A 13,569-nucleotide genomic window follows, 5' to 3' on the forward strand; every position below is an offset into this window, starting at 1 on the left:
GCAGTTACCACTACCTCCCTGGTACATCCCCAGTGCTACGCAGGACAGGTGAATTGATCATTTAAAGTGAATCACTAGAACTAGGGAAGTTTCTGTCCTTACCTTCTCCCCCTCCTGGTTGTACAATGACCTCAGTTTCTAAATCCACCACCATCTTTGTCAAATGGGATTGGTGATGGGTGTGAAGGTCTCTGCAAAATGATTAACAAAATGAAGTGTTATGGTGAGAGTGGAACCATGGCTGCCCACTGAGAAAGCAGTCATAGAGGCTTCAGACTTGCCCCATTATACACCCGGTCTGCTCCCTCTACTCCCCATTTCCTCATTCAGGGCACTGGGCTGGCTCGGTGAAGATTCCAGCAGCCTGGCCCAGTTTCCCATAGTCCTACCTCCCTGGGCTTCTGCCCACTAATCCACCAGGCACAGCATCTGACTCCCTCCTCCCAAGACTCCCAGGGGACATGTCAGCCCAGGCGTCCAGCCAGGGGCAACCTGATGCCCCTTCCAAGGGCACTGCCACCCCTTTCCATGCCCAGCTCCCCAGACACCTGAGCCACAGGTATGCATGACATTCAAAGTTAATCACCGTGTCCTTCCTCTTCCCAACTCTACCCAACCCACCTCGGGGGAGAGTCTGTCTCTGCTGGGCCTGAACAAGAGGCCACATTCTGAGCATCTAATGAATGCCAGGCTGGGATTGAGATACTCCAGAGGGAGGAACCTGGGCTCAACACCCCGTGATGATTGGTATGGGAGCTTAGGGATGGGGTAGCCAGAGTCAGTGTGGAGAGACTGGGGTGGGGCAGAAGCCAGGCAGTTATGGGAAGAAGCATGTGACTAGGGTCAGAGAACAGGGCACGCGATGGGGAGAAGTGGCTCCGACCTGGTGAAAGTGCTGCCCGCTCACTGGGGAGACAGGCGAGTTTCTGGCTGTCACAATGAGGAACCTGCTGGCATTTAGTGAGGTGGGGAGCAAGGATGCAAAATGACTCGCAACACTCAGGCCATCCCACACTTCCCACCTGGGAGCCCCCTGGGAAGATGGTGGCAGCCCCAGAAGCAGCACTGAGCTGCTTCCTGAGCCATGCCCCTTCCACTCAATCTCTGAAATAATCCACAGACGAAATCAGGCTCGGATGGTAACTAACCTTCCCCAGGTGACAGAGATGGAAGCGGCCAAGCCAGGGCTCTGAATTCTTGCATAGATGAGACCTAAGCCCTCTCTGGATACAGTGATAGGGCCTGACTCCCACCACCCCTGCAAGGCCGGTGTTGAAGTCTCTCCACACCCCCTGCCGCCATTTCTCCCTGTGCGAAGTGGCTGCAGCCCTGGCCACCACTGGTCAGCAGTGCACATCCCACAAAGTAGGAAGGCCACCCTCCCATCCCCTGTTCAGGAAGGGGACCCAGAGGCCTGGGTCAGCCCAATCCCAAAGATAGCCTGGAACCGTACCCTGGCTTTAACCTGTCTCCCTAGACCCAGTGGGTAAGCCATAAACTTCCCTGGCATCCCCCTGAAAGAACCTGCCTGCCAGTAGTTCCAGAATATCCTGGGAAAGAGGCCCTTTCAAATCCCCCAAAAGCCTCTTGACTTTCCAGAAAGTCTCTTCTCTCCACCTTACTCTGCCCAGGGCCTGCAGGAGTCAGCTTAGCGAGACTCAGTGGCCTGGGAGTCATGAGACCTGCACCATAGTCCTTGCTGAGGAACCTCCTTGGGCCTTGCATTCCCCTTCTGTAAGAGAGGGATATGCTCCCTGCTCTACCTGCCCCCACGGGACTGTCACAAGGCTAAAAAAATGAAATGACAGACAAGAAAGCAAATGTCTCTCACAGCTCTACTAGGTAAGGGATTCCAAGCAAGGGAGGGGCCCCTCCTCTGCTCAGGCACGGGTGAGAGGGGCTGCAGCAGCTGGGCTTAGGAACCTGAGTGGGGAGGAGGAGGCCATGGAAGAAAGACAATGCTCTCTACAACAATGGGTGGAAACAGAGCCTGGACATGGTGTCTCCTTTCCCAGAGGCTGGAACCTGAGCTCCTACATTTAACCTACAACACTGGAAAAGCTATGGAGAGACAGAGAAGGACCCAGCCTTTGTGCCCTGGGGAAGCAGGAGTAGCCACCTTTAGCCAGTTTGCTTTGTCTCTAACACAGGCCCTGTGTGGACCAGGCCCCAGGGGAGAGGCCAGAGTAACAGTAGTACTTGCAGCAATGATAAGAACTGCTGCTGTTTACTGAGCACTTAGTGTGTGGCAAGATGGGTTGAGAGCTTGACACAAGCATTAGACTCTCTAGAACTTGCTGGGTTGGTCGCTGCCTAGGTGATAAGGAGCCACACCAGGATTTAAACTCAAGTCTACCTGATTCCAGGACCTGTGGTCATTTGCAAAGTAGACAAGATTCAGCCCTGCCCTCAAGGGGCTCAGTCTGGTGGGCAGATGGACCCACTACAAACAAGGAGGGACCCTGGGCCTTCTGAGCCCAGAGGAGGAAGAGGTCACCAGCCTGGGGGATGACAGGGCAGGGGAGTTTGGCATTATCTTCCCCTTTCTGCTTGTCCCTGGAAGTCATGGGCTGTTACCTCCTGGAGGCCAGAAACGCACCTGTCTTGTTCATCATTGGCCTGGCACCCAGCATGGAGCTCAGAAAATGTTGCCGAGTGAAAGAATGAACAAAACAGTGATATTCAGTAGGACTGGCACCTGTCACCACAGGCCTATGCCCAGACCAATTGGGCTCAGCAGGGCTAGTGGTACATCAAGCCCTTTGCTGTGGCCTGGATAGAAAGGAAGCAGTCAAGGCACAGACGAGATCACCTAAGGGGACTTTAGATCACCTTGATCTCTAAGGTTAGAGATCATCTAGTTTAACCCTCTTGTCTTGCACTTGAAGAAACAGGTCTTAGAGTGGGGAAGAGAATTGCCCAAGAAGACCAGCTGAGATCTGAGATCCTACATTTAACTTACAACTCTGAAGAAGCTGGGGAAAGAGACAGAGACGAAGACAGAGAGAGAGACAGACAGAGACCCAGCCTTTGTGTCCTGGGAAAGTGAAAAAGCCACACTAGGGAGACTGAGCCCAGGTCTTTAAGCTCACAAATCCGTCTCTTTCCCATTATACTCTAAAGCAGCAATCCCCAACTTTCTGGCACCAGGGATCGGTTTCATGGAAGACAATTTTTCCATGGACTGGGATGGTGGTGGCCGGGGGTGATTTGGGATGAAACTGTTCCTCTTCAGAACATCAGGCATTAGGTTCTCTTAGGGAGTACACAGCCTAGGTCCCTGGCATGTGCAGTTCACAGTAGAGTTCACATTCCTATCGGAATCAAATGCTGTCCCTGATCTGACATTAGGTGGAGCTCAGGCGAGAACACTCGCTCACCCGTCGCTCACCTCTTGCTGTGCGGCTCCGTTCCTAACTGGCCATGGACTGGTACCGGTCCATGGCCCGGGGTTTGGGGACCCCTGCTCTAAAGCTTTGTAGTGTATCTCAATATTTTCCCCCAAACCTACAACTCTGTCCCTTTAAGGATGCTACCGTGCTGATTTAGGATGCTTCCAGGCCCAGTCAGGGGCCAAGCTGGACATAATCCAGGTCATTCTCCAAAGTGCATTGGGGAAACCTTTTCTCCAGAGTCCTAGATCACTGGGGCTGATAGGATGCAGAACCATGCGCCCTGGCCAGCACCAGCCAGGTCAGGGCTAAGCCTAGACCAGAAAACTGGGTCAGGATTCGGCACTCCCAGGGCTCCTGAGACTGCCCCCGCAACAGAGGTCCTCTTTCCCTCCCTGTCTGTACTACCTACCATCTTGCTTCTGTCAATAGTCTTATCCCAGGCTGCTATTCCAGGTCAGTGTCTGTCTCCAGAACTGTCCAGTACTATCCCCAGGACTGAGAAACAACCTGCATCCCTGCGCTCTGCACAGCATCATGCACAGAGCCTGGCACACAGCAAGTACTCAGCAAATGTTCGCCCCCAGCATGGGGCTTGCTGGCTCGTGACATCTTGAGTGACCATGTTTGGCTTAACTGCCCAGCAGTACCAGGCTTCAGGAGAGGGTTCAGTGTAGTGGAGCTCTAAGGACAGAACTCCAGACTAAGCATCCTGAGACTTGAATTTGAATCTTGCCTCTGCCACCAAGCAGCCTTGTGCCCCTGGGCAACTCTCGCCTCTCTGCTTTCCCACTTGTAAAAGGAGCACCTCTTTGCCATGTTGCTGTGAGTCTGGTTACGGGTAAAAGGTGCTCTGGAAGTACTAAGTGCTACCCAGATGAAATTCTTCCTTCAGAAGCCCTTTTCCTTCAGTCTTTTTTTTTTTTTTTTTTTTTTGAGGCGGAGTCTTGCTCTGTCACCCAGGCTGGAGCGCAGTGGCGCCATCTTGGCTCACTGCAACCTCTGCCTTCCGGGTTCAAGCGATTCTCCTGCCTCAGCCTCCCAAGTAGCTGAGATTACAGGTATGCACCACCACACCCGGCTAATTTTTGTATTTTAGTAGAGGCAGGGTTTTACCACGTTGGCCAGGCTAGTCTCAAACTCCTGACCTCAAATGATCTGCCCACCTCGGCCTCCCAAATGCTGGGATTGCAGGTATGAGCCACTGCACCCAGCCCCCTTTCCTTCAATCTAGTAGCTCACAAATTCAATGGCAGAGTCAGAAGAGGAGTGTGGTTCCCAAACCCTCAAAGTCTTCATCTCGTCTTGCTGTGTTCTCAGCATGTCACCCCAAATGGAGGAAAGGACATAACCACAAAAATGAGGAGACAATGAAAACTGAAATTAGGAAGAGAAGAAGCAGTGAAAGACACATGTGAAATCCACAGGCCGAGGCAGAAAAGGAAAGTGATGGGAGCGAGGGGGAGGGAGGTGGCATGACAGGGAGACGGGACAGCTGCAGACCTGCGCAGAGTTCCCACTGGGAAAATCTAAACCAAAAGTGTTCTGCAGTGCTGTGTCGCTTATGACTGCTGTCACCTGTGAGATCTCATTCAATTCTCTCAATAGCCCTCTAAGGTAGATATTGTCACCCCCCATTTCACAGATGGGGAAGCTGAGGCACAGCTAGTGAGTGGCAGAGCCAGGGCTAGAACTCAAGTCTCCTGACTCAAACTTAGAGTTTCTGCAACACCATAGAGACTCCCAGTCTGCATGAGATACAAGCCTCAATGTTGTCAGAAGAACAAATAGAAGCAAGGGTGGGCATGTCCTTTGGAGCTCTGTAAGGTACCCAGAGCTCACAGACACTGCCTGAGCAAAGGAAGGTGTCAGCAATGGGAGATGGGGCTGGCAGTGCTGTCTGGGCACAGCAAGGAGGTCTCTGAGGGTCTCTGGGTGCTGGGAAAGGGAATCCCCACCTCTTTCAGGGAGCTGTGGAGGAGCCATTGAAAAGTTTTAACAAAGGAGAGATGAAAAGAGAGGAAAATTCAACCCAAAAAGTCTCCTTCTTACAGCCCATGCCTCTGCTTGTATGGAGGCCAAATGGGAGTAACCCCCAGTCCTAGACCCTGAGTCACTTCCCTCTAGCTGGGAGGCCCATCACCCTCCAAGGCCCCACACTGATGCCAGGACCCCACCTAGAGGTGCCAGCTTGATCCATCTCCAGGCCTGGGCCTTGGGATTTTTAAAAGCTTCTGTAATGGATTCCAACTCCAGCCAAGATGAAGAACCCCTGAGAGAGACAGAGGGAGACAGAGACAAAGGAAGAGATAGAGACAGAGAGAGAAACTGATGAAAGAGAAAATGGATGTGGTGAGGAGAAGAAAGCACAGGAATGACGCGGGAGGGAAGAAGGAAAAGAGAAATGAGGGAAAAGCCTCTTGTGGGTGGAAAACGTGGGAGGGAGACAGGGGAGGAAAGAGAGGTATCTGTAAAGCACGGAGCAAGTCAGAGACTGAAGAAGGTGCTGTGATTCAGTGAGGACCCTGTCTTCTCCCTCACCCGGGAAGCCTCTGTCACTCAGTGAGGACCCTGTCTTCTCCCTTGCCCAGAAAGCCTCCAAGAAGAACTTTCCCCTCTGACGTCTTCAGGGACTGACCAGACCTGGCTGACAAGTTCCTGAAAGGGCACCTGAGCCACACACCTACACACACTTCCCTGATTATTCTCATCTGCAATCAGGGGCCCTTCTGGAAGCCCCCTCTCTCCTGGACCCTCCCTGACACCCAACTCTCACTCAACAAACTGGTCCTTGCCTCCCAGCCAGGCAGCCTCCCTCCCCAGGGCCCTTAGCCTCAGCCTCCGGCCACTGTTCAACACCCCCCTTCCCTTTCACAGGGCCATCTCCAAGGTCACGTCCTTTATTCCTGATCTTTCTCTCCTTCCAGTGCCAAAATCCCACCCACAGACCCTCAGGGGGTTGAATCACTCCTCCCTGCTTCATCCCCAGTAAACTGAATCTCGGCGGCTCCTGCAGCTCCCCCACTCCCACGCAGCGCTGTGACTGATGAGCTGGGCCTTCCTGGGCTGCTTTATTTCCCTGCAGCCCCATAAAAGCAGCTTCATTAAGAAAACCACACACTCTGCTGAGCTGCCAGAGGCATCCAGAAGCTGGAGCCGCAGCCGCTGAATGAGGCCCGTGGGCCAGGCTGCCTCCACTTCCTGGGCCCCTCAGCCCACCCTTCTGCCCTGTGCCCACCTCGCCTCTAAAGCCCTCCCTAGGCCCTGCTCAGAACCCTCCCCACCCCACCCTGCAGACCCCTCTCCCCCTCCTCTGCTTCTTCCTCCCTCTCATGCCAAGGCCGGGTCCTCCCTGGGACTTAGCCAGTCCTGAAGGGAGATGTCACAAAGGCTGTTTTCCTGAAACAGGCCCTGCCCACACTGGGCAGTGACCCGCAGGGCTGGTCCAGTGTGCCCAAGCCCTCCGAGTCCCCAGGGTGGGAGAAGGAATTTCAGCTTTGGAAATGGCAAACATGCAGGGTGGGCTCTCAGAAGCCTCCTTCCCAGGGCCTGCTCAGCCACCAACGGAGTGTCCGAATCACGCAGCTGCTCTGAGGCCAAGTTCCTTGTTTATAGAGTACAGAAGCCATTACCCGCCTCTCGGGCCATCGGAAAGACTAAATGAATGAATGCACATAGAGCATTCAGACCCCTGCATGAGAAAAAATACCCCAGAAATGGCAGCTATTGTTACTATTATCATTTATTATTGGCCTATTGAGCAGTCTGAATTTGGTAGGGTATAAAAATGGAGCTAAAAAATAAAAAGTCACTGCCTTCCACCCAATCTGTCAAAATCCTCCCTGACATGGTCTCTCCACAGCATCTTGAGCAGACCTCAGTGCTGTCTGGTCCTGTACAGAAGGGATTCCTACTCCAGTCTGGCATCCTATTCACCCCTGGCCATCCCCCTTCCCTCGTGCTTGTGCCTCAGGACATGGAGTGGGACAGGAACCCCTGCTGAGGCCCTCCACATCCTCCCCTGGTGGGCAGCCCATGGAAAAAGTGTCATTAGATCACTCGACCCCACTTGGCCAATGGAGCGCAAATCGAAGACTTGCCACAGACAACAGTGGCAGGCTGGGCTCCTTGCCCTGCAGTGCTCCGTGGGTCTCCTGCCAGTCCACTGCCCTGCAGATGCCACTGGGGATTTGCACGCCATGCTGCCCTTCTTGCCGGTACCTAATCGCCGTCAGCTGTTTTCCCAAGAAGCACCACAAAAACACTACACCCAGGACAGAATTCTTCCCACCTTTCCCTTGCCCAGTCTTCTGTCCCGTCCCAGGAAGGTGGGCTGGGTGATGGTTGGAGGTAACAGGGCCTTTGAGGAAGCCCTGGGAAGATGTCTGGCTCTGCCCATTGGCAGCTTTTTACAGAATGGGGCACTAGGCCACTTTAGCCTCTGTTTTGAGCCCTTGTTGCCATTTCTAGGGCACCGGGAAAAATCCCAATCAAATTCCTATTCATCATTAACATTAAGTTAGGGAGGAAGCAACACAGAAGTGGTAAGGGTGAATCCAGAAACAGTGAGCTGAGGACAGGCTGTGGGCCTGACCCCAGGAACACTAATCAGCTCAAACCTGTCCCTGATGTTACCATTGGCAGAGTGAGGAATGGTCTGAACTCAACATAAGAGTCTGGGGCAGAGCCCGCACCAGTCAGCGTGATCCTGATGGGAGAGAGCTGGAAGCTCACAGCTCCATTCAGCACCTGCCAAAAACCAGGCTCACACCCACAATCCTTGCTGTCTCCCTGGGGCCCGACCACCACCCTGGTTGCACCGCCTTCTCCCAATACACCTCAGGAACTAGGGAGCCATGGAAGCAGCACTGTGTAGGGAGTCAAAAGTCCTGGTAGGTCCAGACTCTTCACCTACCACATGACCTTGGGCAGGTCCTCCAACATCTCTGAGCACCATCTTTGAAACAGGAGTGGACACCAATGCCGGCTCTGCAAGGTGGTCGTTGGAACTAAATGAGATTCCAGGTGTCAACGCTTTGTTCCTGGGGAGCACTGGGCCCAAGTGAGGGGCCATTCTGGCTGTTGGAGACCCCCAACAGAGATTCCCCTCCCACGCCCCAAGGCTCCTACCTGTTATTGCCACCAAAGCCACAGTTGTTCCTCTCTCCCCAGACGTTTCGGTGGCCAGTGGCCAGCAGCATCGACAGAAATGAGATGCTGGAGATTCAGGTTTTCAACTACAGCAAAGTCTTCAGCAACAAGTAAGTGTGGGATGGGGCAGGAGGGGCTGGGCCTGGAGGGGCTGGGAGCGTGCCCTTCTCCTTGGGCTACCCTATGTTTGGGGGTGAAAAGAGGGACCTACACTCCCAACCTGCCCTGGATTGATCTTCAAAGACCGAAGAAGTCTTGGACTGGTCTTTGATCCCCATTTTGCTCCCTCATCTTGTCCTCAGAATCCCCCAGTCCTCCCAGCTGCTGTCAGCCAAGAACACTCTACCCTCCTATCACCCCTTCTGTCTCCAACCCCATCAAAGCTTCCTGTCCCTTTCTTTAAGTCTCCCTCAATGCCATGCTGGGGTACAGTTACCCACTGGAGAGGTGAAAGGTGGAGGGGCTGAAGATCTCCTCCAAGAAACACTCTGTAGCCCTGAGGGCAGGCTTGACAGTTTGGGATGGTGGTTTAGGAGTCAGGCAAGCCTGATCTCAGACACTCAGGTCAGTCATCTACTGTGTGACCCTGGAAAGGTTACATAACCTCTCTGATTTCAATGTGCTCATGTGTGAAAAAGACAAGTATTTACCTCAAAGGGCAGCTGTGAGAATTAAATGAGATAGATGTTCACTCACTCATTCAACAAATGTTTACTAAGCACTGATTGTGTATCAAGTACTGAACTAGGTGCTGCAGAGGGCAGGGTGCCTACCCTCATGGAGCTTGCACTCTGCAAGTGAAGTACACCTGCCGTATGATCATTATCACTATGAGGTGTTCAATAAAAGTAGTTGTTGTCCTTCTCTCTGGGCCACAAGAAGAATTCAGAAGGATTTGAACAGGCTGGAACAGTGGCTAAGTACTATCTTGGATTCAAAAATCACAGCCAGGTGTGGCACACACCTGTAGTCCTAGGTACTTGGGCAGATAAGGCAGGAGGATCATTTGATCCCAGGAATTTGAGGCTAGCCTGGGCAACATAGTGAGATCCCATCTCTTTAAAAAAAAAATCAGTCACTCTTATACAAGCTGGAGGTCATGGCTTAACTGTAACATGTCCAAAAGATGTGGAGGTGTTAGCTCACTGAGGACTGAGAATAACTCAACAGTGGGAGGAGACTACAAAGAAAAGAAGAGTAGGCTTCATTCTAAATCATACTAATAGAATTAAAGCACTTTTGATCTGAGCAGGAGAGACAAGGAGTCCACTGCTCTGAAACTGGTGGCAGAGAATTCCTGCAGGCACCCCCTATAGTTGCCAGGAGGAAAGGGACTTTAAGTGTTACCTTATGACAAATGGATGAGAGCCTGAAAGGGAAAATCATAGAGGTCGTATTCATCCATTCATCAATCCATTGATTCATTCATCCATCCATCCATCTATCCTTCCTGTTATTCATCCATTTGTCTATCCATTTGTCTATCCATCAGTTGATTCATCCATCCTTCCTTTCTTTCATCCATCCTTCCATTCTTTCATTCATCCACTCATCAATCCATCTCTCCATCTATTTATCAATTCATTTATGCACCCATTTATCCATATATCAATTCATCCATCCATCCTTTCATCCATCCTATCCATCCACTCATCCATCCACCCATCCATTCATCCACCCATCCATCCACCCATCCTTCCTCCCATCCATTCTTTCATCAATCCATCATTCCATCTTTCCATCCATTCATCCACCCATCCATCCACCCATCCTTCCTCCCATCCATTCTTTCATCAATCCATCATTCCATCTTTCCATCCATTCATCCACCACTCATCCTTTCATCCTTTCATTCATCCTTCCATCTTTTTTTCTTTTTTTGAGACGGAGTCTTGCTCTGCGGCCCACAGTGGAGTGCAGTGGCCTGATCTCGGCTCACTGCAACCTCCGCCTCCCTGGTTCAAGCGATCATCCTGCCTCAGCCTCCTGAGTAGCTGGGATTATAGGTGCCCGCCACCACGCCCAGCTAATTTTTGTATTTTTAGTGGAGATGGGGTTTCACCATGTTGGCCAGGTTGGTATTGAACTCCTGACCTCAAGTGATCCACCGACCTCAGCCTCCCAAGTGCTGGGATTACAGGTGTGAGCCACCACTCCTGGCCCATCCTTCCATCTTTCCATTCACTAATCCATCTATCTATCCATCCATTCTTTCATTCTTTCATCCATCCTTCCATCCATCATCCTTCCTTTCATCCCTTCATCCATCCTTTCATTCTTCCATCCATTCATCCATCCATCCATTCATCCATCTTTTCATCCAACCTTGCAGTCACTTATCAAACATATAATGCTTTCTGCCAGTCAGACACTATGCTAGTCACTGGAGATACTGAGATGAGGGATTGAGGCACAGTCCCTGCCACTACCCTCCCAGAAAGTTTTTTGCCACAGGAAGAGGAAAGAAAGGTATGTACCTAGAGGCAAGATGAGGGACAGGCTGCTGGAAGACAGCAGACAACTGAAAGATAGCCAGCACTCTCCAGCCAATGTGCTGTCTTAGGAGGCAGTGAGCTCCTTGCCACTGGGAGAGGGTGAGCAGAGTGAACCACATTGTAGAGGGGATTTCTGAGTCAGGAAAGACCTGACCACATGGGCTCCAAGGAGTCTCTGATTCTGTGGCTTTTATTAGGAGCTTTCAAAATCTCAGCTGAGTATGGAGCAAGGGCATTTCAGGCCTGCTGGCAGGGCCACAGGGAGGATGTTTAGGGCACAAAGGCCTTTCCTTTGCCTCTCATGGCATCACACCATTCAGGCAGCTGCCTTTGGCACCCACAAGCAAGGTTGGTGAGACACTCCCCACTAGGGGCCCCCAAGGTGAAGCACAGCCTTCTTCCCTGGGGTGAGATACTATGAGGGTGTGTGACCTATGAGGACAGGAGAAACAGGAACAGGTGGAAGGCTCACACACAGGCCAAGTGGGTGTGAAGGAGGAAACAGAATCGGAAGTCAAGCACCACGGAGGGCACCTGAGAGCCCCTGCAGGAACCCAACTGTAGGTGCCAAAGCATCCAGGAGCCTTACAGCTTGGCCAGTACAACCCTAGCTGTGAGGAGGGGAAACCGAGTCTCAGACGGGATCCTGAGGTCACATGGGTAGACAATGGTAGAGCCAGGGCTAGAATGCATGTCTGTTACCTTGTCTTCCTAATCCAACTCCCAGAAACCAAAATATTTGAGCAGTGGTGGTGGAAACTGAGGGCATGGAAGACATTGTTAAATAATTTACAATGAAAGCTGCCAGCCTAACCACTGAAATGCTGGAAACCCTTGAGCCCAACAAAAGACTGCTACAAACAAATCAGATGTATTTGGGAGATTGGGAAATTGACTACCATGCAGTGAATATGTTGAAAGTTCCAGCTTCTATTAGGTGTTTTCGTTTTTGTTTTGTTCGGAGATGGAGTCTCACTCTGTCCCCCAGGCTGGAGTGCAGTGGCGTGATCTCGGCTCATTGCAATCTCTGCCTCCCTGGTTCGAGCGATTCTCTTGTCTCAGCCTCTCCAGTAGCTGGGACTACAGGTGCACGCCACCATGCCTAGCTAATTTTTGTATTTTTAGTAGAGACAGGGTTTTTTTGCCATGTTGGCCAGGCTGGTCTCGAACTCCTGGCTTCAGGTGATCCACTTGCCTTGGCCTCCCAAAGTGCTGGTATTATAGGTGCCAGCCACCGACCCAGCCTGTATTAGGTGTTCTTAAGTGCCAATAAGAAGGAAGACAGAAGAGGGGATAGTTCCTATCCTAGCTCTCCTCTTCTTCCCTCCCTGCCCCCATCCAAGAGAAGGCAGGAAACCCCACAAGGGGAGGCCCAGACCTGATGGGAGAGGTTCAGCCATTTCTTTGGAAGCCTAGAGAATGCCTAGGGCACAGTTGGCTGCAGAGCTGCAATGGGAAAGAAGAGGTCCCCTCGTGGAGAGCACAGGCCCAGGCTGACACAGGTCAGCTTGTGGGGGTCAGAGTGGGAGAAAGGTGTTTGGAATGATGTGACACTCAAGTCTCCCCATCCTGGCATTTGCCTTGGCCAGGCCAGGGGAGCAATGAAGCCACTGCCCTCAACCCCCACATGGCCCAGCTCAGACCCCAGGCTCCTTCTCATGGGGCGGCTGAGTGGAGGGGGTCTTTGGGTCTGCACTGGGCTTAGCAATGAGCAAAGCCATGGCCACTGCTAGGGACAGTGCCTGGCACATAGCAGGTCCCTGATTATTTTGTGAAATAAAAGAATGGATAAATGCACCCCTGGTGTTAGGGGTGTACCCTCTGTATACTCCAGGGAGTGGGAGAGACTTTGGGAGGGAATCAGAGTGGCACTTCTTCTCTGAAGGACTCAGGGCACTCAAGGGTGACACTCAGCATCACATTACTGATGAATTTGGGGAAACTGAGTTAAAGGAGGCATGGGGGAGCTGCCTGGGACAGTGGGGCCCAGCACAAGAAATGAGCCTGATCCCATCACTGCCATCTCAGACAGAGGGATTTGTCCTAGAAACGGAGAGCAGCTTGGAAACTGGCCCCTCACCCAGTGGTTCTAGAGGCTGCCAGGAGGCAGACATGGTATGAAGAAAGGAGGCATCCTAGGCAGAAACCAGGAGACCTCCAGGTCTGCTCAGCCCCATCTGGAACAAAGACCTGCGTCCAGGAATCTTGGGCTTCCCCATGGGAAAGAAATGTTGGGTTCAGAAGATTTTGTGCATCCAGCTCTGCCTGTCCGGGACCTCTGAGAGGCCATGGCCTGGCCTCCAGCCTCCTGCCTGCTGAGGATGCCAGGGGCCCTGAATAATTCAGGAGCCAGGAGAGCAGGAGAGGCCTTGCAGGGCCCAGGACACCTGACACGGGCTCCTAGGGGAAAGTGATGAATTATTGACAGGATTCTGGTGCCCAGTTGCCGCTCTATTGTGGTCAGTCCATGGGCCCATCTGGGCTGGAGGCCTCTTCCTGCCAGCTAATTATGTGGGGATCCTAGCGCTGCC

General features: G+C 52.3%; 1 protein-coding gene across 4 annotated transcripts in view; it reads left to right on the forward strand.

Annotated features, from left to right (window-relative positions):
* The window catches only part of OTOF (otoferlin), a 102,269-nt gene that overhangs the window by 22,721 nt on the left and 65,979 nt on the right, over nucleotides 1-13,569 (forward strand). For all 4 annotated transcript variants that reach the window (XM_011950210.1, XM_011950219.1, XM_011950229.1 and 1 more), the window contains exon 3: nucleotides 8,565-8,653. In XM_011950210.1, coding sequence (XP_011805600.1) covers nucleotides 8,565-8,653 — 89 coding nt within the window. The remainder of the gene's footprint in view (nucleotides 1-8,564; nucleotides 8,654-13,569) is intronic.

Source organism: Colobus angolensis, unplaced genomic scaffold (assembly GCF_000951035.1).
Source record: "Colobus angolensis palliatus isolate OR3802 unplaced genomic scaffold, Cang.pa_1.0 Scaffold109, whole genome shotgun sequence".
In the NCBI taxonomy this organism is placed as follows: domain Eukaryota; kingdom Metazoa; phylum Chordata; class Mammalia; order Primates; family Cercopithecidae; genus Colobus; species Colobus angolensis.